The sequence below is a fragment of the Geotrypetes seraphini genome, chromosome 4 (assembly GCF_902459505.1).
Source record: "Geotrypetes seraphini chromosome 4, aGeoSer1.1, whole genome shotgun sequence".
Lineage (NCBI taxonomy): Eukaryota > Metazoa > Chordata > Amphibia > Gymnophiona > Dermophiidae > Geotrypetes > Geotrypetes seraphini.
The window spans coordinates 197087488-197112647 of NC_047087.1; the positions used below are offsets into that span (position 1 = coordinate 197087488).

Here is a 25160-nt window from a genome sequence, read left to right on the forward strand (position 1 = left end):
AAACAAACGCCTAAACCCTGATTGTGAATGGTGTAAAATATTAGTCCATTAACTGGGAACCCACAACAGCTTCCACGAGTTTCAAAAAAAATAGGAATGGAAGCAATTGTCCTACAGGTGCAGACTAACGTGACGGATTCTTTGGCATTCTTTACAACTGGGTAATTATAATTTTACCCATATCAGGGAATTTGCCTGCAGGGAGCATCATTACCAGTTGCTTTTTAAATTTAGGCGTGGCTTATTACATGATCCTAGGAGGGCAGGGGTCCATAATACAGTACAATTAAGCATACTTTGCAAATAACATATGATACTGAGACCACAGGTATAAAATGTGATGCTTAATATTTAGCATTCACTAACTCCATTAGCAAGTGCCAAGCTTTAGCAAAACGGCCCCTCAGAAAGCTATATTATATTTATATCCATTTTCAAAAGAAGGCAGGGTCATCTTGGATATTGCATAAAACATTTTTTTTTAGCAGATGAGAATGCCCTATGAAACTAGAACCAGGTGAAACCAAAGAGCTCTCAAAGAAAGGAGAAAACGGCAGATATGACATAACCTAAAACATCTTGCAGGTGGTGATATTTGCCTGAAGGTAGGGTTACCAGTCGTCCGGATTTCCTTGGACATGTCCTCATTTTGAGGATGTGTCCAGGGGTCCGGACGGCTTTTCAAAACCCAGCACTTTGTCCGGGTTTTGAAAAGCCTCCTCAAATCGCATCGGGCAGAGAGGAATGCCTGCCCGACATGAGCAGGCAGTGGGGGGTGGGGCTAGGGTGGGACTGGAGGCTGGATTAGGGCATTACAGGGTGGGGATGGGCAGAACTAGGTGGGCCTTGGGGGTGGGTCTAGGGGGTCCGGATTTTCAAAGTGGAAAATCTGTCAACCCTACCTGGAGGGCTTGTAATTTTTTTAGGTATTGAATAGGAAAGAATCACAAATTGCATCCTCTTCAGGGGAAAGGTGAATTTATTCTGGTGCAACAGGCATTTTCAGATGGAGACTGACCCAATTTATATTTAGGTTCAGATTTCAGCTGACCCAATTTATATCTAGGTTCAGATTTCAGCTGAAATATCTTTAAAAGCCATGGTGGCCTAGTGTCCTCTTCAGGGATAGGAACGAAGCCCACTCTTTCCTCCCCAGTGTTGCTGCTCAGTCGAAATAGCTTCCTAGATTGTTCCTGCTTATACCAGTTCCATTCTCAAAATGGCAGCTGGCACCTCCCACAGCAGCCTCACAAGACTATCCAGGGAGGTCCTGGCTACCATTTGAACCAGCATAAACAAGAGCAACTGGAGACTGAAATTGGCATAACCAGGAACAATCTCAAAATGGCAGCCAGAACCTCCCGCAGCAATACCCGGCTGCTCCTGTTGGTTTCAATCTCATAATGGAGGTCAGGACCTTGTGCAGTAGTCTCGTGGGATTTCTATGGGAGGTCCCAGCAGACATTTTGAGATTGCTCTACTTATGCCAGGTCCAATCTCCATTCACTCCTGGAACTGGCATAAGAAGGAGCAATCTCAAATTGGCAGCCAGGATCTCTCACAGCATTCTCCAGTTGCTCCTGCTTATGCCAGTTCCAATCTCAAAATCACTGCCAGGACCTCCTGAAGCAGTCTCGCGAGGCTACCACAGGAAATCTCAGCAGCCATTCTGACCGAGCAGCAGCATCGGACAGGAATGAAATGGGTTTGTTCCGGTCCCTGAAGAGTCGACTATACCATCAGGATTTCTTTATATAGGTCTGGGCTGGCCTATGGGTAGTTGGGTAGCCCGGGGGGCGGGAGGGGGGGGGGGGAACAGCCTAGAGAAACCTATCTTTTGTGGGGTAGGCGCATCTTCTGCCAAGAGGCTACCCGGGCATGACAATTTCAGTTTCAGCTTCAGTTCCAACCCAAACCCAATGGCAAATTTTGGCCACCACATTGAAACCAAAACCACTAGCTTTAGTTGGCCTCTATTCTCGGAAGTAATTTGTTAAGTTATTGTGCTGATTCATGTGAGACCTTAGGTCAAACACAAATACATATGTACTGGTTATAACATTCATTTAAAATGTTTTTTTTTTCCTTTCACAGGAGCACATGAGCTGGTAAGAATGGACAGGTGAGGAATCATTGATCAATTGTTCATGTCTAGTAGACCAACCAGATACAAAATCTATTGTGCACTGGCTGGGTTTTTTTCGATCTGAATCAGCAAATTATTTGCTGCCTGTACGCCTGTCTCACACTCTTTAAATATCTTCCTTTCATCTTTTGTCAGTGCCTTTCTGTCTCATTCTTTGGATGTCTTCCTCTTACTCAGTGGCCTTGCATTATACACTACTTACTCTTCTGTCTTTTGCCAGAGCACTCAGCTGGTGACTGGCTAATTGCCATTGATACAGCCTGAGGTCCTTTCCTTGCTCTAATTCCCAGGCACAGTTCTTAGTGAATAAATACTTGTGCAGTATTCAAATGACTTGGTAGTCTCATAGCTGAAATAAAAAGCTAACAGGGAGCAGTGAGGTTATGGAAGACATATAGCTCTTTGCCAACTGATTCAAAAGATAGTGAAGGCACACCTCGGAACTATAATGTTGCTGGATCTGGTGCACTTCCTGGGAAACTCAGATTAACAATTTGACAATTAAAATATGGCCATTTTAAGTCCTTATTATGTTTTTAATAATTTTAGCTCTTGTTTCTTAGGAAAGAATGCATTCATTCATTAATCTTTGTTTGGAGTTCCATTCCTAAATCTTAATTTTAGTATTGTACACCACTTTAGGCCCAAGTGTTGGATTATGCGATATATCAAAAACTCAATAAAATTCAATCTGAGTTTTAAAAAAAATTATACTTGATATGAATTAGCCATTTTTCCACAGATTTTCTATCCGTCGCCCATATCGGCAGTCACATATCAATCACGTGCAGGGCTGGTTAGAGAATCGTGCCTCAATCACCTATGTAGGCGTGATTCTTGCAAAGACATGTGCCAGAAATGTAGGTCTGGAAAACCCTGGTCTTTATTTCTGGTGCCTATCTTTGCCGGGGGATACCCTCCACCGCCTGCCATCAGCTGATTGCAAATCTTGAAGAAAGTCACTCCATGAAAGTCAAAAGTAGATACAACCCAAATTTAGTTTGCTTGCATATCTAGTAGAACTCTGCTCAGAGATATGAAGGCTGAAAACTCCGCCTCACCACCCAATCATCGCAGTGTTCAATGCAATTACCAGCTTGTACTCATAATAATTCATTGTACTTTAACTAGCTACTCGAGCTTTGAAGGAACGTCTCTTTTTAAATTACTTAAGAGTGTATTGAAAATACTGAGACTTAGCTTAGACTTTTTTCTGGTTCCGAAGTGCCACGTTTTGGTACTGCTTCAGGGAACCGACATTAAGTTTAAATACAAATTAAACTGGAGGTGAAGTCTCACTAACTTTAAACATGCTAGCGAATATGTCAAACAATTTATGCTTCTTCTTACTATTCCAATGAACCAAGGCTTTTGGGGATCCTGCCGGCTCAGCTGATTGAGGATTCTCCTGCCACGATTAGCTGAACCAGCAGTGAGATCCCCCATTCCTTTCTCAGTCACTCCCGCCCACTGACCGATCCCCCCAGTACCCTTCCAAGGAGAGACCCCTCACCTGTGCCCCCCTCTCCTTGTACGTTTGATAGACAATCAGCAGGAGGGAGGCCCATTCCCTCCTGCAGGAAGGCCCACCTGGTCAAAATGGCTGGCCTTCCCCTACCTCTGTACCTGGGATGCACTGGGAGGGGCCCATGAAGGTTTTAGGTACCTACTTGATGAATTTCCCCCCCCCCCAAGTGCAATATTCAGTATGTTGTAACTGCCTAAATTAAATTGGACAAAGGCCTGACTGAGTTTTATGTGATTTGATCTGCTCCTGGGTAGCCCAAATAATTGTCAAATTATGGCTCTAGTGCTGAGTACTGATATTCAGTTACTTTCCACTGAATCAGAGGATAGACCCGCATAAGTGATTTAACTGGCCAGAAACCTATCCTGTCTGATTAAATCACTTTGAATATTAACCCTTAGTGCCTAAATGTAAACACCATTTGCACACTATATGATTATACTATAGAATAAGAATACTCATGTGGTTTTGATTCAGACCAAACCCAATTCAGCATGAAAAAGGTCACATTATAACCCAGGAAGGGGGGACAACTTATTTCAAATGGGAATGAGCTGCATGGCTGTGGACAATGAAGGGAAAACAACTCAAGCCTGCTGTGACTCTGACCTTTCTTGTGTTTCATTGCAGTGAAGCCAGAGGAATTGAAAACCCTGTCTTTGATGAGGCTCCGCGTGCAAATGTGGAGCATAAGCCTCAGCTGAACTATACAGCAAGTCGTCAGCAGTCAGATTCAGGACGCCACCTCCTCTCAGAACCAAATACCCCACTGTCTCCCCCAGGTACTGGGGACTGCTTCTTCCCATCATTGGGTGAGTCTCTGAGATTTGGGCCAGCTTAAATGACCTAATAGGCTGAAATAATCTTAAGGCCTCCATGAAACTCAGAACCCAGACATTTGTGGAAGAGAATTTCTTCATTGTAAAAGAAAGATAAACACCTACGAGATATGAAATACCTGATTACAGTATATATTTTGAAGCAGTAGCCATTAGCATAGTGAGGGTGAGTGGTGCCTCCTAACACCCTCTTCTCTGCCCTCTCCCACTCGTTCCCACCCCCACCTTGCTGCATGCATGCCCCCCTTCCCCCATACCTCTTTAATTTTTCTGGTGCAAGCAGCATCACAAACTTGCTACCTGTGTCGTGTCTGCTCTCCCTCTGATGTCACTTCCTAGGTTCAGGACCCGGAAGTGATGTCAGAGAGAGCCAACACTGATGCGGGCAGCAAGTTCGTGATACTACTTGTGCCAGGAGAATGAAAGACGTACAAGGGAAGGGAAGGGGTGCATGCTTGCGGCAGGGGGAGTCAGGAAGGAGCGGGGGGACAGAGAGGACGACGGGAGCTGGTGCCCCCACCAAGACGGCGCCTGGGGGGGTCAGTGATGATTGGGGGAGTATGGGGGGCTCATTACTTAATCCCTCCAGTGGTCATTTGGTCAGTTTGGGTACCATTTTAGTACTTAGATGCTTCTAAAACAGGTCTAGCCCACAATGTCTACGTTCCATCTAAGATGTCCTGAAAAACATTGATTATAGTTTCAAAATGTCCAAGTCTAAACCTGCCCAAAGTTCACCCATAACACATTGGAACTCAAAACATATAGTGGCTTAGAAGTCCCACTAGACATCCAGAAAGTCAATTTTGAAAATTGGCACTTGGACATTTTGGGTGGTCACAACGCCCAAGTGGATGTCCAAGAGTTTTAATTATGCCCCTGATAGACTGTTTTGTTTAACTGGGTAAATATGAGAAGTACTCGTAAAACTTCACTTTAAACAGAAGTTAGGGGTCAGTGTGCAGACCCCAAAATCACTCAGCTCCTGCTCCTCTCTTTAACAGACCTAAAGGAAGGAGTTAACCCCTTCACTTCCAGCCATTTTATATTATAGCTTTGCTTTTTTGAAGCTGAATTCAAGTCCTAACCCAACCAACTTTTAAAGCACCCATATCTGTTTGTTAGTTCTTCTATAGTCCCCTACCCTATCTGCCTCACCATTCTCCTTGCAAGTCTCTACCTGAGTAGTGAGTATAGATTCACCCTTTTTGTCCTGCTTGTCTGTCATAATTTGATTGTAAGTTCTTTCAAGCAGGGGACTGTCTCTTCCTTGTTTAATGTACAGTCGTGCGTGCTATTCCGTGTTTTAAGGCCCTAATGTGCCTTCATAAAAGGAGCCCCTAATATGTTTTTGGGACCCAAAATTAATATAAGACACTGTCTTATTTTGGGGGAAGCATGGTAGCATTTGTATAACGCAAAACCATGAGGATCCATGCGGTTAACAATAAAATAAAAAAAGTTCAACATGAGGCAGCGAATTAAAGAAAGTATAAGATGGTCAGTTAGAAAAATTTATCATGCAAATAAGTTTTTAACTGCTTTCTAAAGTTCATATATGAGGTAAAAGTAAGAAATAGTTGATGGAGAACAGAATCCCAAATGTTATGAAATCTTTTGTAACGGCATCCGCTAACTGATGGGAAATCAAATATTGTTGAAATACGTGAAGAGCGTCAAAGAAAAGTGTGCCTGCCTTCAATGGAATCAGAACTTTACAATTCTGTGATTTCCATTCAGAGCAGAAGAAATTTCTGAGAACAGGAGTCTTGAGGAGCACCGTGTGAGTGCAAAATTATTGTGCTTGAGCCTACATAAATTGCCAACCAGGTAGTCTAAGGTGGGTAAAAGTAACATCAGCCTAGTACAGGAGGTTGTCAGACAGAAGCAAGCCTCTGATTGAGCTCCTGAAAGGCTTATCAGCTCTAGCTCCAAGATCGTCCTCTATAAACTGAAAATCCTGTGAATGTTTTTTTAAAAAAATATATATATTTATTAACTTTTCATTATGAATCAAGCATAACTTGTACAGAAAGGAAATTAAGCAGAAAGTAATAAAGTAGAATTTACATAATAGAAGAAATCAAAAATAAGCTTAAATTTCAACTCAAGTCCTCAAAAAAGGATCCAAAATGGGTAATAAGTGAGTATTAAAGAAAATTACATTTAGTAACACAGGTAATAAGCTAGTTGAATGAGACCAGGGCACCCTTTTCTTTAACATAGCACTCAGGTCTCATCTTTCTCCAAGCGTGACGTTGAGAGAAACATTGACAGTTGGGAAGGCTCAAAGAAAACAAATTTATGATTTCGATAATGTATTACACATTTGCATGGATGACGTAGGTAAAAAGGCGCTCCCAGGGCTGTAACACCGGGTTTCAACAGCAAGAATTCACGTCTCTGTCTTTGCGTATCTTTAGTAAGATCTGGGAAAATCCTGTGAATGTTACAGCACTAAGGAAGTTTATGCTTTATTCATAACAGGAAAGAAAGCTAATTAATTGTATTATATACTGCTTTATTCAGCTGCCAGGTAAACTGTTTTGATTCACGTAAACTGTTTTGATTCACATAATGTAGCTGTAAATACACTGTAGATGCTTTCTGCTTCTATTTAATTTGCAAGTAGATAGATTTTGTTTTGGGAACCAAATACTACATTCTATGTGATGACTGAGTTGCAGAGCAGAACCGGTTATGAGTGTTCCTTTTCTACAGAGGGCTTAAAACGCAATATTTCCCCTTGTATAAAAGAAACACAGTATTAAATTGTTTCTCTGTGAGCCAGAATTAGCAAATGTATGAAGACATTTTACAAAGATAGCAAGCAGAGAAAAATGTTATTTGCCTCTTTATTTCATGGGTTCTGTTGGCCATAAACGCAGTGCTCCCTTTCATGCATAGAGGTTGACAGAGGGATTGTGCCATCAGGAAGGGAAATCTCATGTTCTCTGATGTAGGTTTGATCCCAAAGTCCAAAGATAAAGAGAATACTTTTGTAACAGGTCTCCTTGGTTGGGAGGGCAATTAGCCATCTATTTTGAGCCTATTCTACAAAGATACCTAGATACCCATGTGTCTTTATAAAATTGCTCCAAAGTAATGGCTGAGATCATGGCTAAAATGAAACCATGGATATTTACACATGCTCGGGAGTAAAGTATATGCATAAATTGACTCCACCACATTTTGCAGCACTGTTTCCAGAATCAGGCCCTTTGAGCACACAGTGACTGTGAAATTCTAACACATTGTTAATTATATCATTGGAATGATGTGTGTTTTAGCTCCAACATTTTCAACTCACAAAATTTTCCAGGTAGTAATGCTAAAATGCAAGTAACATCAACATAGCTAAGAGACTTGGGAGTACTTGTAGACAAGTCAATGAAACCATCCGCACAAAGCACAGCGGCGGTGAAGAGGGCAAACAGAATGCTAGGAATGATTAAGAAGGGGATCACAAATAGATCTGAAAAGGTTATCATGCCGTTGAACTGGGCCATGGTATGCCCCCACCTGGAATACTATGTCCAACACTGGTCGCCATACATGAAGAAGGACATAGTACTACTCGAAAGGGTCCAGAGAAGAGTAAAAAAAATTGTTAAGGGGTTAGAGAAGTTGCCGTACAATGAAAAGCTAGAGAAACTGGGCCTCTTCTCCCTTGAAAAGAGGAGACTGAGAGGGGAAATGATTGAAACATTCAAGATATTGAAGGGAATTGACTTAGTAGAGAAAGAGAGATTGTTCACCCTCTCCAAGGTGAAGAGAACGAGAGGGCACTCGCTAAAGTTAAAAGGGAATAGCTTCCGTACAAACGTAAAGAAGTTCTTCTTCACCTAGAGAGTGGTAGAAATCTGGAACACTCTTGCAAAGGCTGTTATAGGGGAAAGCACCCTTCAGGGATTCAAGAAAAGGTTGAATAAGTTCCTGCTGGAACAGAACATACACAGGTAAGGCTAGACTCAAATAAGGCACTGGTCTTTGACCTAAGTGCCGTTGCGTGAGCGGACTGCTGGGCACGATGGACCACTGGTCTGACCCAGCAGCGGCAAATCTTATGTTCTTAAAGTCAGTATTCAGTGGCATAGCCCTTAAATAAAGATAAGAGAATAATTTATCAGCTTGTCTTTATGTCTATTTTCAGTTGCACTATCCATTTAAGTGGGACTGGTGAATATGTGACCCTAACTTTAAACTGATAAATTATCCATTTATTAGAATAGTTATGTGGTTCTCTTTAATCAAATAGGGGTCAATATTCAAAGGAATTCAAAGTGCCAGGAGAGGACTATCCAGAGATATTCGATGGCATTTAAATGGACAGTGCCACTCATTATCCTTTCTAACTGCCCATGCTGAAAGTGTCTAGTCTGGTGGTAGAGTTTGGTAGAATTAGGACAGCGTGGTTATCTAGCTGGTTAGCCAAAATTTTCAGTCTGCTAAACCATCTCAGAAACAACAAGGTTATGCTGATTGGGAGAAAGGATGACCCACAATGGCCAAAAGAGATTAAGGTATGTGATCAGACTATAATGATACAACGGAAGTTGAAAATTCTAGGGGTCTGGCTAGACTCAACGCTCAGCATGAAGGATCAAATTTTGTCGGTTGTCAAATCTACATTTTTCCAGTTATGACTGTTAAGTCATTTAAAATCGATGATGTCAACATATGATTTCAGGCTTGTGGTTCAGACGATAGTCTTATCTAAGTTAGTTAGCCTATTGTAATGCCCTATATTTAGGGGTTCCAACAGTTCAGTGCAAAGCTTTACAAATGGTCCAAAATGTGGCTGCAAGGCTAATTTGTGGCGTTAGAAAATTTGACCATATAAAGAAATTGTACTGGTTACCTGTGCGATTACGCATCATTTTCAAAACATTAACTTTGATATTTAAAGTCATTTACCATGAATTTCCTTGGTATCTATCACAAGCTAAGGCAATTTACCGACCGCTCAGAACTTTGCGATCTGAGGGTGCAATGTGATTGGCTTTGACAGATTTCTCAAAAATACACTATGAGAACACAAAAAACATCTGCCATATCTATCATGGGAGTAACGCTGTGGAACAAATTAACTGGACTGCTAAGAGCGTTATCAGATAGTCAAAAGTTCAAAAAATTCTTAAATCCACACTATTTTTTGAAGCATTTCAATAAAGTTGAAATGTTGAATGCTGGATTTAAGATGAATTGTACTGTAAAGATCTATTTAAAATGCGATTACCCAACATGTTTGTGAAAGTCCTGTTTGTCATATTCTGTGCATGTTATTATTGTAATGCTGCCTAGATAAAGGCGGTTGATACGTTTTTAAAATAAATAAATAAACATAATGCTAGGACAGAAATAAGGCTGTCCTAACTTTATGCTGTAAAGTCAACTAGGCGCCAATCTGAATATTGGTTGGTGCCTGGTTGACTTCTAAGTCCTGGCTTGATGTTCTGTCATCCCCCTCTCTCCATGGCATACCTCCCCAGCACATCCTGTGGATCCCCCTGGTAGATCTGATCCCCCTTCCTTCCCTCACCCCTACCCCCTATAACTGCAGCTCCCTGCAATGGTAGTGGACTTATCTACCTGTTACCCTGGTGATCCAGTGGGGAAATGAACAGGACTGATGTTCACTTGCTCCTGCCCGTTGCAGCAGCCTTTCTAAAATGGCTTCTATGACTCAGCAGCCATATGATACTACAAAGGAATTAGCTTCAGATATTAAATGACAGTAGCCAGATATAGCCCAGCATTGAATATATGGGGCTAATTCTGTCCTATCTGGATAGGGAAGTTGGGGGACTGTAGTGGAGGGGGGGAAGAGGAGGAGGGGGTTTGAGTGTCACTGATTAAGGGAGTAGGAAGGAGGAAGCTCTTTATGGGGCAAGGAGGGGGAGAAGGTCACTTAAAACGTAACATCTAGTTATGCGGATCCCGGCTGCTATTCAGCTAGGGCCTGCATAATTATCTTATGTGGACCCCTCCTGAATATCAGCCTGGATACGCATAAGCTCCAGTGGCCAGTCCCACCAGATTTAGCCCCCAATATTCAGTGCTGGTGCCCGGACATTACCCAGCACTAAATATCCAAGGCAAATTTAGCTTGTGTCAGTCAGCATTTTAAAAAACACTGACCACCGCCAGCTGAATATCAGCCAGTTTGTTGCTAATCCCCTTTCTGTATCTTGCAGCCCATAACAAATGTGCAGACTATTTTCCAACCACATACTGCAACTCACATTAGCTTTTTGCATGAGCCCAATGGTAAGTCGAAACTTATTTAACAGACACAAGGTTGAGAAATTGGTTTGCAATGTTTGCCATATGTTTATATTTTTTCCACTTGCCATATGATCATACAGGGAAGGGCTGTGCAGACATAGTGCCCACTATTTCTGTTAATGCAGACCCATCAAATATCCTGTAAAATCCACTAAGGGCCAGATTCTGCAAATGGTGCTCTAATCAGCGTCCACCTACAAAAATGGTATCGGTCGCATGTCATTCACGTTAAGTCACTGTTTGCAGAATCCTGGTTAATGTCAAAGGTAGATGCTGGAAAGGTAGGCAGGGTTCCTAAGTGCCTACTGAGGCACCTAACAACGACTAAAATCATTTCCGGTGCAAACCACATTTACTTTGACCTTAGGCGCTACTAGGCACCTTTGTAGGCATGATGCCGGTGCCTACATTTTTTTTTTTTTTTTAAACAAGTTTTTAATTGGCACCGCTGATTGAACCAGTTAAAACAATTAACTTTAGTGTGAGGACACTTACCACCACCTAACTTTCAGCACCATTTAGAGAATTTGGGCCTTTCTAGAAGGAATATGCCACTCAAAAACTTCCAAAAATGACTATATTCGCTCACATTAGTATGAGTAAATAGGACCATTGACAATAAAATCACATTATACCTCCCTCTTTGCAAAAGCAGTCCTGATTGCTAAAAAGAAGTAGATTTCTGCATTTACCCTGACAGCAGCTCCAATTAGAGGACTGCAGTTTCCTTGGAGAAGTCCAAGTGGTGCTGCAAAATTCTACTATTGAAGGGTCTCCATTGTCATTCCTACCTACCTATAATATTCTCTAGTCTGGCTGTTCAGTATTTTTTTTTTTTTGTGGGCTGATAGCTCATGCATCCAAATTCAAAATCCACTCTAATATTGAGCCCACTGGGAAGAATACTTGAGTACCTGAATAAATTCATGTAAACCATTCTGGGCTCCCCTGGGAGAATGGTATAGAAAATTGAATAAATAAATAACTAAAACTGTTTCTGAAATGCACTTTTCTTTTTCCACCCCTCAGAGCCTGTTCCAGATTCCCCGAATCTCATAAATGTATGAAAAATAAAGAGGAGACAGAACATCAGTTGTTCTGCTGTTGCAGCTTCCAATCATGATCGACACCAACATTTTGCAGTAATGTTGAAGCAACGATGACCATCAGCGAGGGGCACAGGACCTGTGTGATTTTTCAACAGCAATGCACAAGGCAATACAAAACGAGGAAAGAATATTTTATGATAAAAAGAAAAATGAAATCTATGGATATTTTTTCTACTTTTTCTATGACAACATTTCTGTAAAAAAACAAAAAACAAAAAACCAACCCCTCATTTTTGTTTTAATTTGAACTATACTGATTGAATTGACAAAAGCCTTCCTCGTTGCAGTTCAGAAGAGCTGCTCTGCTATTACATAGGGCCAAAAAATAACTCAAATAACTTTTAACTTCATGCTTCATAAGATGGGGAAAATGTGCAGGCATGCCCAGCTCCTCCTCTAAGACGCAAGAATTCCTGCCTGATGTTCCAGTATCAGAAGGGCAGGGGAGGAGAAAATTATACTCTTACCTGATGGAATTTAATTTTCCATTAGGCTGGCTTTAGTTTATATGTAACTATTAGCAATTTCTTACCTACACTGTGCCAGCTTGCAAAAAGCGTCAAAAGATCTTGCTAGTTTAAGGCACTAAATGAGTGCATGCTAAAGTCGCAACAATTGGTGGCCGGAAGCCATCAAAAAGAAAAGAAAGCAAACCAGAATATGAGAGAAGTCATACTATGAAAGAATGAGCTATTATATAAGATAAAGCCATAACTGGGCCACTCCTCAACCATCTATCTCCAATCAGAAAGAGGGGGGAGGGGCATAGGATGGCCAATTGTTCTCATAAAGATGAAAAGTCTCTCTGCCATATTTATTCACCATCCATGCAAAAAAGTTCATCCGGGGTTTTATCATGTCTCTCATTATCACTTGCCAGCATGCCAAAAATCTCCAAAATAGTACTACTGTTCTCATCATACACATTCCAAAGTGTTGCTAGAAATACAGTAGTTGTTGAGAGTTGGCCACTCTTAAGTACAAAGCATACACGAGTTATGATCTTAAAATGTAAGCAGAACAAAAAAGGGTATTTTTAAGATTTTAAGAACATAAAGAGTTGCCATACTGGGACAGACTTAAGGTTTATCAAGCTCAGTATCAATTTCCAAGAGTGACCAACCTACTTTTGCTTTTATATTATTAATGAAAGACTCAATAAGCCTCCTCAATATACATTCGGTGGTTTTTCCAGCAAAGCTTATAGTTGCATTTTTTGATCACAGCTTTGATTTGTATAGATAGGATCCTGTCGTACTTTAGAACAGTAGTTTTCAACCCAGTCCTCAGAGACCACCTGGCCAGTTGAGTTTTTAGGATACCCATAATAAATATGCATGAAAGATATTTGCATACAATGGAGGAAGTGTGTGCTAATATATCTCATGCATATTCACTGTGGATATCCTGAAAATCCAACTTTCTGTGTGTTGAAAACAACTGCTATAGAATACTTACTGAAAATAAGTGGAGATCATGGGTGAAAGTAGGCATTCTAGCTGGACCATAAAAATAATGCTTACTAGGTTAGCCCCATAACCCAAACCTTGGCACTGTTGCACAAGAGATGGCAGACTGAAACTCCTGTCTCCTGAATAGTGCTATGGGGTCAATAGTGCTATGGAACCAACATGTTCAATTCTAGGGACAAAGGGATAATGATGGCCACTATGCCCATTGGTCAAATCAATGGTTTTGAAGAGCCATCTCAGAGGAAATATTCCTCCAGCTCTCCCGGGTGGTAAGGAAGCTCAGTGTTGACTAGGAATGCCATCTGGATGGAAAGAATTACTATAAAGAGAAAAAAATGAAGCCTTAAAATGCAGTTCTTCTCTACTGCTTGTAAACGGTGCTATATGTACACTTTTGAAAAACGATGTATGTCTCTATTTTTGTTTCAGCTGTAAAAAGGCATAACCTGAAATGTTAGTGTAAAGACTTTGGACTTTTCCAATAACTCATTTTCAAGCAGCTGTTCGTATTGAAAGGAATCACAATTTTCTAACAAGATTACAATTGAGTAAATAAAGACACAGAAAAGGAATCATAATAGGACACACAGTCTGTTCTAGAACTGGAGTTGTGAACACAGATATTCTGGACTCTTAGATCTAAACATTGAGACGACAGTCTACACCTTTGACATCTATGGATCTGATATTCAGTGGCGGAGGTCAGTATGCAAAGTTAAGAAACAGTGCTCAACTTTATTGGGACACTCAACAGTGCTACCCGTTGAACTAACGCCACAGAAGATACATATGATCAACAACAGCCCTGGCACTAAACAATAAGGAAGTGGTTTAATAAACTTTTTTTCTTTGTAAAATGCAGTTTAATATATGTAAATTGGTTTTTATGAAATTATATCACACTTAAAAGTGCATGGTGTGCTGTCAATTAAGCATAAACTTGCAAGCAATGTTAGAGTAGCAGTGTTGAGGGAAGAAGACTTGGTGGAACATGAGTAGAGTCATGCTTTATCGGCCTGATTCTATAAACAATGCCTAAATTGGTAGGCACCTAGGGTAAAGGCACTTACTGTGTGTCATTCAAAGTTAGATGCTATTTATAGAATTGCGCCTAGCGGCACCTAACTCAAGTTAGATGCTGGTATATTAGGCCAGAATTTTCTTTGCCTAAAATACCAGCACCTAACTCCCCCCTCCCCCCCCCCACCTTTTACAAAACCATAGCGCAGTTTTTAGTGCCAGCCACGGCGGTAACAGCTCCGACACTCATAGGAATTCTGTGAGCGTCGAAGCTGTTATTGCCAGGGCCGGCATTAAAACCCGTAATACGGTTTTATAAATGGGGGGGGGGGGGCGCAATCTATGCCCAAAACTCAGGTAGGCACCTTATTGTAGATGCCTACATTGCACCTAATGAGTTACCCCTCCTCCCTTCTACAAAACTTTAGTGCAGTTTTTAGTACCGGCCACGGCAGTAACAGCTGTGATGCTCATATGAGCATCGGAGCTGTTACTACTACGGCCGGCACTAAAAACACTAGTGTGGTTTTGTAAAAGGGGGGGCGTGGATAGGCACCTACCCGAAAATAATTTTTTTAAAAAATTGGGTTTTAATGTCGCTTATCAATTTACAGTGCCAACTGAAAAAATTAAAATATTAACCCCCTCCTTTACTAACGCGTAACGCGGGTTTTAGCACCGGCAGCGGCGGTAACTGCTCTGATGCTTATAGGAATTCTATGAGCTTTGGCGCCGTTACCACCGCGGCTGGTGTTAAAACCCGTGCTACGTGTTAGTAAAGGAGGGGGTAAGTTAGGTGCCTAGATTGGCCAGGCACAGCGCTCTAGGCACTTAACTGTAGGCACTTTTTATAGAACCAGGGCCTATATGCATATTTTATTACTATAAAGGTACTTTATGTGCTAACTTTACACCTGCTCCTGAGCAGATATACATTTTCACTGCTACAATGTAGAGGCAATTTGTGTAGAATATATGCTAGTATTTTATGAAGACACAAAAAGGCATAGTTAGTAACAAAGGCTATTGTCAAGATGTTAGCCCCAATTATCAGTAACTAGGTCTCACCGCATAAAATGGGACCTGTGCTAAAATAGCACAAGATAGTGGTAAAATAGCACAAGATAGTGGTAAAATAGCACATTTTAACAGTAGTCCACATTGATAACTAGACTTCTAAGTGTAATTTGAAAAACAGGCACCTTCTCTACCTCCAAACCTAGGCAACCTTTTATATAAGTATCCTTTCCTCCATACCTAGATTTGGAGGTGGTACCTATGTGTCCTTATACATTCTAGGGCAGGGGTGTCAAAGTCCCTCCTCGAGGGCCGCAATCCAGTCGGGTTTTCAGGATTTCCCCAATGAATATGTATGAGATCTATTAGCATACAATGAAAGCAATGCGTGCAAATAGATCTCATGCATATTCATTGGGGGAATCCTGAAAACCCGACTGGATTGCGGCCCTCGAGGAGGGACTTTTACACCCCTGTTCTAGGGATAAGCTGGTAGAAACGATTACTAGATTGACGCTGCAGATGTTTCATCCTGCTGAGCAGCGGTGTAAATGTTAGCACATATATGATATGTGCTCACGTACATATTTTGTAATGTATGTGCAGAAAGAGTACTCTGCGACAGACCATGCCTACGCTTTGGTCACATGCCTTCTTGGCACCGAGTACACTTTAAACAAATACCACCTGGGATAGTCTTCCAAAAGCCCTTATAAAACAGCAATTTATGTACAAAAAAATACCCCTCTAAAGTAAGGTGTGCTATCTAGTTGGCCAAATTTGGAATGTATAATTATTTACTTAGCAACTGAATACCACAACTAAATGTAAATGTGCCCCTTCTGCTTTTGTCTCCCCCACCCCATTACATGCATATTAAAATTATAATATTAGGTGTGAGCACTTATGTTAGCCTTTGAACTGCTATAAGTATTAGAGCCTAAAGTTTGGTGATTTGCATATAACTTATAGCATTCTAAAATTTATATACTATCTGTCAGATTCTATAAAATATGCCTAAAGTTAGGCACCCAGGTCAGCATACCTAGATGATCTTGACATCTAACTTACCCTCCCCCCTCTGTACTAAGCCACAGTAGAGATTTCTATTGTGGCCCAGGGTGCTAAATCCTCCAATGCTCAAAGGAATTCTATGAGCATTGGAGCAGCACTGACGCACTTACCTCCCTGGGCTGCGGTTGAAACCTCTACCACGGCTTAGTTAAAAAAGAGGGGGGCGGGTTAATTATTGAAAAAGCTTAATCGTGCCAATAACAAATTAGCACCTCATAATTGGCTTAAGTAAAAATGAATTGGAAGGTAGGTACCTAGTTTAGTAGGCCCCTATCACTTTTAGGTAGGCGCCTACCAGAAAGTAGGCATGGTTAGGGCCACATTGGGGGTGGATCATCGGCCTGTTTTGCATGTAGCTGCCTGTTTTGCAGTTAGGCACTGGTAGGTGCCTAACTTAGGTGCTGGTATTTAGGCCAAGAAAACCCTGGTATAAATAGGGTGTGCCTACGAATTAGATGCCCCCCGATGCCTAAGTCAACTTTAGGCGTCATTAGGCGATATTCTATAAACAATGCCTAACTTAAGATTGACATGTGCTATGAGCCACATTCCTTGGTGCCTATGTTTTTAGGTGATTTTTATAGAATCGGGGCCTAAGTAGAAACCCACTCTAGGATCTGCCCATGTGCATGCCCCTTCAAATATATGCTATATAAGTTAAGCACAGGTAGAATGCTGGTATTTAAGTACCTTTCTGAACGCAAAGGCAGCAAAACATTTTAGGGGTGGGGTGGGGTGGGGGCAAAGGCTCCGCCTTAGACCTCTCTCTCCAGCTACCGCCTTTCCCATCCACCTCCTCCTCAGCCTTTCTCATTTTAAATCTTTGGGCAGCTGCAATGAGTTAGCCTGCTGCCATCAGCATGCCCCGGAAGTCTTCATTCTGCAGCAACTGGACGCTGAAGAATGAAGACTTCCGGCATGCTGACAGCAGCTCACTCATTGCCACTGTCCAAAGATTTAAAATGAAAGTGGCCGGGAAGGAGGTGGGTGGGGGAGGTGAGAGAACCATCTCTTCTGATCGACCACCAATTTTGGGGGGGCATTGGTTCTATGGCCACCCCTGTGTATACGTGCAGCCCATGTCTGCACACGTATACACAAAAACACCATTATTCTAACAAGTGACATGTATAATAAACAGACAAATGTTCACTCCATTGTTATAGAATTTCCCCCCAAATGCTTGTATTTTGGGACTACAGTACTATCATGCAGCCAAAAGTAATGATACCATATTCAAATCATATATTCAAGTCCAAACAGTATCACATAAACATTTTGATCATTTAAGCAAGGTCCTCAGAAGTGCCAGTATTAGCCAAGTGGTTTCAATGGCTACAATAATTTTTGGCTCTGGCCTCCTCATTGTACCCACAGTTAATTAATTTTTCTTATTATTCTTATCTTTTAACTTTTTTTTTTTTAAGTGCTTTGTGCTTAGTAATGTATTCACATAATATAACGCTAAAAGAGCTGAAAACTTATCTTTTTGCTTCGTTACTCATGTCGGGAAGGGACCTGCCATTCGACATGTTTCGCTGACAGGCTGTATCAAGAAAAGTCCCCCCTTATCATATTGCTCTGCACCATCCCGATCGGCAGAGCAATATGATAAGGGGGGACTTTTCTTGATACAGCCTGTCAGCGAAACATGTCGAATGGCAGGTCCCTTCCTGACATGAGTAACGAAGCAAAAAGATAAGTTTTCAGCTCTTCTAGCGTTATATTATGTGAATACATTACTAAGCACAAAGCACTTTAAAAAAAAAAAGTTAAAAGATAAGAATAATAAGAAAAATTAATTACCGTATTTTCACATAGATAACGCGCACCCGTATAAAACGCGCACACGGGTATAGCGCGCAAAAAACACATATTTATGTACATAAATTTTTATATACCGCGCACACCCGTATACCGCGCATGCTGCCTGACTCTCCTTTCGCCCGCCCCGACTCTCCTCTGGAGACCCCGACTCTGTTTTTGCCCGCCCCGACTCTCCTTTCCTCCTTGAAGTCCTGTCCCTACCCTGAAAGCCTGATGCCCCCCCCCCCCGACGTCCGATTCACCTCCCCCCCCGCAGGACCGCTCGCACCCCCACCCCGAAGGACCGCTCGCACGCACCCGCACCCCCACCCTGAAGGACCGCTCGCACCCCCACCCCGAAGGAGCGCTCGCACTCCCACCCTGAAGGACCGCTCGCACCCCTACCCGAAGAACCACTCGCACCCCCACAGCCTCACCCCCCTCCCCCATGGAGAAGCAGTCTACCTTGTTTCCAGATGCCAGCGAGCCCAGCTGTTTTCTCTGCCGGCGGTCCCGCCCCTTCTCTGAGCCCTGCTGCGCTGCTTTTTCTTCCGGCGGTCCCACCCTTTCTCTGACATCAGAGAAAGGGCGGGACCGCCTGAAGAGGAAGCAGCGCAGCACAGGGCTCTGAGAAGGGGCAGGACCACCGGCAGAGGAAGCAGCTGGGCTGGCATCCGGAAACAAGGTAGACAGCTTCTCCATGGGGGAGGGGGAGGCTGTGGGGGTGCGAGCGGTCCTTCGGGTGGGGGTGCGAGCGCTTCTTCCGGGTGATGAATCGGGCGTCGGGGGGGGGGAAACTATGTAAAAAAATTTTTGTACAACGCGCTCACGCGTATAACGCGCAAGGGTATGCGCGGTTTGTAAAAACCACGTATAACGCGCACGTTATATGCGAGAAAATACGGTAACTGTGGGTACAATGAGGAGGCCAGAGCCAAAAAGTATTGTAGCCATTGAAACCACTTGGCTAATACTGGCACTTCTGAGGACCTTGCTTAAATGATCAAAATGTTTATGTGATACTGTTTGGACAAGAATGTAGTTTGGAACCAGCAGTGGGGTCCAATTGGGTATCAGTAGAAGAAGATCAAAAGTCAAACTTCTAAAACCAGATACCAGAACGGATCAGAGAACAACTCTAGCTTAAAATCTGTATCCTACAAATATTTGGCGTTAGCACTATCAATGTTCAATAGCAAGTCTTTACCAATTTGTCCTCCAAAATTATATGTAAATAAAATCTTTAAATACAAAAAGTTTCAAGTTTCAAGTTTATTGGGTGGCTTGATTAACCGCCTTAGACAAGGTTTCTAAGCGGTAAACATTTAAAAAAATTACATAGATTAGGTAACAAAACAGTCCATACAATTAATAAATAAACTTAAAAAACTAAAAATTAACAATGTTAACACAAGGTAAGGAGGGATGAAATACAATTTGTAAAGTAAAGAAGAAACATCAAAGGGGAGTACAAAAGGGTAATAAGACATTAAAGGGGAATTAAAATAAGCAAAGTAATAAAATTAAAAATTAGCTTGCAAATGCATCTCTAAAAAGGAAAGTCTTTAATTCGTTTTTAAATTTTAGAAACTCTTTCTCCTCCCGTAAAAACATAGGGAGGGCGTTCCATGTCTGCGGTGCCGTACAGGAGAAGATATATTGTCTCCTAGTATTGATAATTTTTAGAGAAGGAATAGACAAAAGATTTTGTTCGCTTGATCTCAAGGTTCTCTTTGTAGAATAAGGGATAAGTAGTCTAAATAGAAATGCCGGGGACTTATTATATAAAGTTTTAAAAATAATTGTGCATAATTTATGAGTGATTCTGTGTAAAACAGGAAGCCAGTGAGCCTTTTTAAGGAGTGGTGTTACATGATCAAACTTTTTGGATTTAGTTATTAATTTAATTGAAGCATTCTGGATAATTTGTAGACGTTTTATTTCTTGTAAAGCAATTCCTTTAAATAGGGAATTGCAATAATCGATTTTAGATATCACCAGAGAATGAATAAGTATATTTAGTGATTTAGGACAGAGAAATTTAGAAATAGAACGAATTTTCCGCAATCTGTAAAAGGTAGTTTTCACAATGCTACTGATATGATCGTGAAAGTAAAGTTTCTTTCTGATTCTCTTTCTTTCTTCCTGTAAAATCTGAGATACAAAGGCTAGATATTCCTCTTTTTTTGTTATATTTTTTCATCATTACATCATTACTGGGCTTCTTGAGAAAAACAAACCAGGATGGCAACCATCAGCCCATTTTGCCGACTTAAATACCAAGAGTTAAATAGTCCTTGAGCACATTTTGCAGAAGTTTTGATTCTGTGCAAGTTTTACTTGTTTTTCCCCTGAAATTGCATTGATTTTTGGGACAAAATAATGTGCCCTTTTAAATTGTGCAAGGTGCACTCTCATTATTCCTTCATTGATGCTTTTTGTTTGCCCAGCTTTTGTATGAACCTTAATGTAGCTCTGAAGGAACAATTGTCAAAGCTTTTTACACCGGTTGTCTGAAAATTGCCATTCCTCAAGTTGGCCAAATTGTGAGTTGACCTGCCACAGTGTAATATCACTCAGCACAAAGGACTGTTATAACAAGAGCCATAACAAGGGGAGAATACCATTTCTTCATCAGTGGCAGAAAAACCATGACACGTGAAGCAACACTAGCAAGATGATAAGTTAAGTAATTCCTTCATCCTCCTGTGAAGCAACTGAATTATCAACATCACAAAACTTTCAGAGTACAGAGTGGTTCCAGAAGTCTGGAGATGGGCATATGTGGCTTCTCCTCACAAAAGAGGAAGTTAGTTGGAGGCTGGAAACTAAGATTTGCCTAGTCTGGCTTTGGCAGTGAGCAAATTAATAGAATTATTGTTAAAACTGAAGACAGTGTCATTTCTGGAACCAATAGATTACAAGATCCAAAGCAACATGGTAGTACCATAGGCAGGTCTTCTCAGATGAACCTAATTGATTTCTTTGACTGAGAAACCACAGAATTGACTCAACGGACAGAACAGATGTCGTCTACTTGGGATTTCAGGTAGGGCTTAGATGCCCTGAAAAGGCATAAACTGAATATCCTTGTCTTGGGCTGTAAAGTAATCGAGTGGGTTAGAAACGCTGAGCGGGAAGTGACAGAGGGTACTGGTAAATTATGATGATGCAGGAATTAAAGAAACATAATGGTGCACTGTGAGGATCAATATTACACAACAAAAAGGAACACACAACCCCACGTATAGCAATGTGAAACAAAAAGAGTGGGGAAGGGACACCACACATCAGCCTCAAGGACAATCAGTTTATTGAGAACATATAAATAGTTAAGACATATACAAACAATACTGCAAGCCTGGTAGAGAGTCCTTAGCAACCTGCATCATTCTCTCCCTCCCTCGCATAGAGCCCCATGTTCAACATCTCTCCCTCTCCCTCCCTTGTACACTTGGTCCAATATTTCTCGTCTCCCTTCTCCCATGCAGCATTCTCTCCCTTTCTTTGCCACGTCCCAACATCTCTGCCTTTCTCCCACTATCCACCATCTCTTCTTTCCACCATAATTTTTAATATTTCTCCCTCTCTATCCATGCACCTCTATTCCCCAACATTTCTTCCTCTCTTGCCCCTCTCCTTGTAGTCTGTCTCCCTCCCCTCTACCACATATGTGACATTTTCCCTTTCTTGTCCCTCCACCCCTTTGCAGTACATCTCCCTTCCTTCCTTCCCATGTCCTAAAATCCTTCTTCTCTTGTTCTTTCAACCCGGTGCAGCATCTTTCTTTCCTATCAATCCCCACCACACTTACAGCTAACTCTGTCTCTCTTGTTGGTTTTTGCACCACCCTCTCTTCACTCTCCAGCTTCAAAGGATCAGAATCAACAGCAGCAGTTGCTACAGGCTTCCTACTGCTAACATGGAAGCCTCTCCTATGCTGCGTCCTGCCCTGGCGAAGTTGTAAATAGTGGCAGAGGAGAGGCTTCTGGGTTAGCAGAAGGCAGCCTGTAGCAGTCGCTGCCGCTGACTGACCCATTGGGCCATGGAACCCAACCTGCTTTCCTGACAACAATGTGGAGGGGGTGGGTGGGTGGGCACATGGGTCCGCCCATTGTTATACACCTGCCCCTTTTCCTGTGCTATCCATCCATCCTTCCTCTCTCCCTCCCTCCCTGCTCTGCCTGCCTGCCATCCATCCGTGTCTGCCTTCCCCTGCCATCCATCTCTCCCACCTACAATGTTCCCTCTAAGCCAGCTCTTGTTGTTAGAGTGATCCCATAGAAGATGAAGATACTACTGTGCATTGTGAAAGTAATACTGAGTCTAAGGGGAAAAGCTTTCAATAAGCGGGAAAAGTTGAGGGATGTGTGCTGTGCTCTTCCAGAGCCTTCACTCTACCAGCTGTGCTGTTCCCATGACCAGAGCCGGGCTTGGTCTCCATCACTAGGTTTCTACCTCTCCCCTTTGGAAGAACTTAGACAAAGGGGTGACTAAGGGCAAGAATGCTGCACTCCTTGTAGATGGCTTTGGCCAGCAATCAGTGCAGCTCTAACACATGGCTTATTACATCGGCCTCTTGATATTTCTGCTATGCCTTTACAAGAGCAGTTGCTGGAAGGGAAATGTTCTGCCTTTGCTGGCTAACATCACAATTACAGAGCGGGCGAGAAGAAGTTCACAATCAGACTTCTCAATGGGAGTCTGCTTATTGTACTGCATGTTTACACGTAGTAAAAAACCAGCTTATTTAACCTCAAGTAGACATGTCATGTGCACAATTGTCTTTCTAAAAACAATAGTCAAGCGATTCAGGATGTGTTCTTCCTGCAGCTGGTGATCGAGTTTCTAAAGTTGCTCTGTGGTGTACAATATTTATTAGGAATACCCCAGACTAAACAACAAGATGCAAAGTCAAGATTGATGGGGATCTCTGCAGGATCCATGCAAAGGCCCTAAGCAAACCTTCAACTCTGTACACCCTTTAATTATTTTTCAGACTCCTAGACGTGCCACCCCTTTTGATAAACTCAACAATTATGATTAATCCAACATCATCTTTCTAGATGATCCTGTAAAAATCTATAATTGGATATCACAATTTTACATATTAAACTTGTTTTTATATACATAATAGGGTAATTTTATATAGCTTTTTCCAGGCATAAAGCTTGTTTTAGATGGTGTTTCAGGTGCTTATAAAATTGTGCATCTACTGTATATATAAAAATTCCAAAAAGAATTATTTTTCCTCTCACAGAGAGATTCACAAAGAGAAGGAAATATTATTATAAAATTGCATGAATCGCTTCATGTCAGCACATCAATTGTAATTGATTGGTCCTCCGTAATAAACAGCTCAACCAATTTCTTAGTGAGTTGTAAGCTTGCAAACCCAGCAGGGTAAATTAAGCATGATACATCCCTGGACCTAAATCAATTTATAGTGAAGTGCTGTAAATGAAGTTTCTAAGAGTTCCCAATCAAAAGTGGATCTAGCTAATCAGTGCACAGGCATTCCTGGGGCATAGTTTGTGCCCAACAGGGACAGAGCTACAAGATATAGATATATTTTATAAAATGCATTTGTACATATCCATATTTATACCTTCTTTGGAGTAATGTAAGTTTATAAGAGAATGTATGTGCTCAATCTCGGTGGGCTTTCAGGATATCTCCAATTAATATGCATGAGATTATTTGTTTGCACTGCCACCATTGTAAGCAAACAGATCTCATGAACATCCATTGTGGAACTCCTGAAAACCTGACTTGGTGAGGGCTGAGGTTGGTCAGTCCTGGTTTAGCTTATCTACTGAATCCCCTGCTATAAATGTCAATGCACACCACTGCTAGCAATGCATTTTCAGTGCTTACCAGTTAACTCTAGCCATCAATATTAGAACCAGAGCAGGCAATGGGGGGGGGGGAGGGGGGAGAAGAGGGCAGCTACCCCATTCTGAAGTCTGCCTCATCCTTTAAAATGCAAAGGGTTCACCGGCACAGAAAGGATTCTTCAGTACTACGTGCAGTTTCTCCAGAGCTGTTCCTGTGCCACAGTCTGCCCAAGTGGACATAGAAATTTGCATTAGAGGGAAGAACAGCAATGGGGAAGCTATGAGCAGTACTAGAGAACTTCTGCTGTGCTGGGAAACCCCTTTGCATTTTAAAAGGTGAGAGGAGGGCTTTACAATGGGGTGGGGAGAAGGGAAGGACATCCCAGCCCATGGAGGACCCCTGGAGCAGCTTGTCATTCATACTGTAGTTCATATATTGCCTTATACCTCTGTTCTTTAATTTTAAAGCATTTCTCTGATTATAATTCAGATATAATTATAAATTAATATTCAAGCCTGTTAGTTAGTGTATTCTTATTTATGCTGGATAAAAAATTGCACATATTGATCACTAGTATCCAGACAGGTGGCACTGAATATAGATGAAGAGTGTTCACTGCCTGTATGCATTGCTAAGCAGTTTAGTTTAAGACATCCCTTTTGCTGGCCTATATTAAACTATTTGGCAGAATATTGCCGCTATACTATAGTTAGGCAAACATCCTTGCTCTACATTCCATTGTATCCCTCATACAAAACAACTGAAACCACAACTGGGAACCTAACTTCAATACTGTCTCCCATGACAACATTGTTGAGATACTACACACAATTCACCCTTCTGGCTCTAACCTGGACCCTTGTCCGCCACGCCTCCTAATGGCAGTGAAAGACACCTTTGTAGACTCCATCCTCTCATCAACACGTGTCTCTACAAACAAGCATAGTGCCCACAAACTGGAAGCTGGCGTTCATAAGACCAATTTTGAAAAAAACCACGCTTGACCCTTAAATGCACGGCAAC

General features: G+C 41.8%; 2 protein-coding genes across 2 annotated transcripts in view; one reads left to right on the forward strand and one right to left on the reverse strand.

Annotated features, from left to right (window-relative positions):
* The window catches only part of VSIR (V-set immunoregulatory receptor), a 123835-nt gene extending 109541 nt beyond the window's left edge, over positions 1-14294 (forward strand). The window contains exons 5-7 of the mRNA XM_033942781.1: positions 2095-2122; positions 4305-4486; positions 11831-14294. Coding sequence (XP_033798672.1) covers positions 2095-2122; positions 4305-4486; positions 11831-11868 — 248 coding nt within the window. The 3' untranslated portion in view covers positions 11869-14294. The remainder of the gene's footprint in view (positions 1-2094; positions 2123-4304; positions 4487-11830) is intronic.
* The window catches only part of CDH23 (cadherin related 23), a 1673137-nt gene that overhangs the window by 333775 nt on the left and 1314202 nt on the right, over positions 1-25160 (reverse strand). The window lies entirely within an intron of this gene.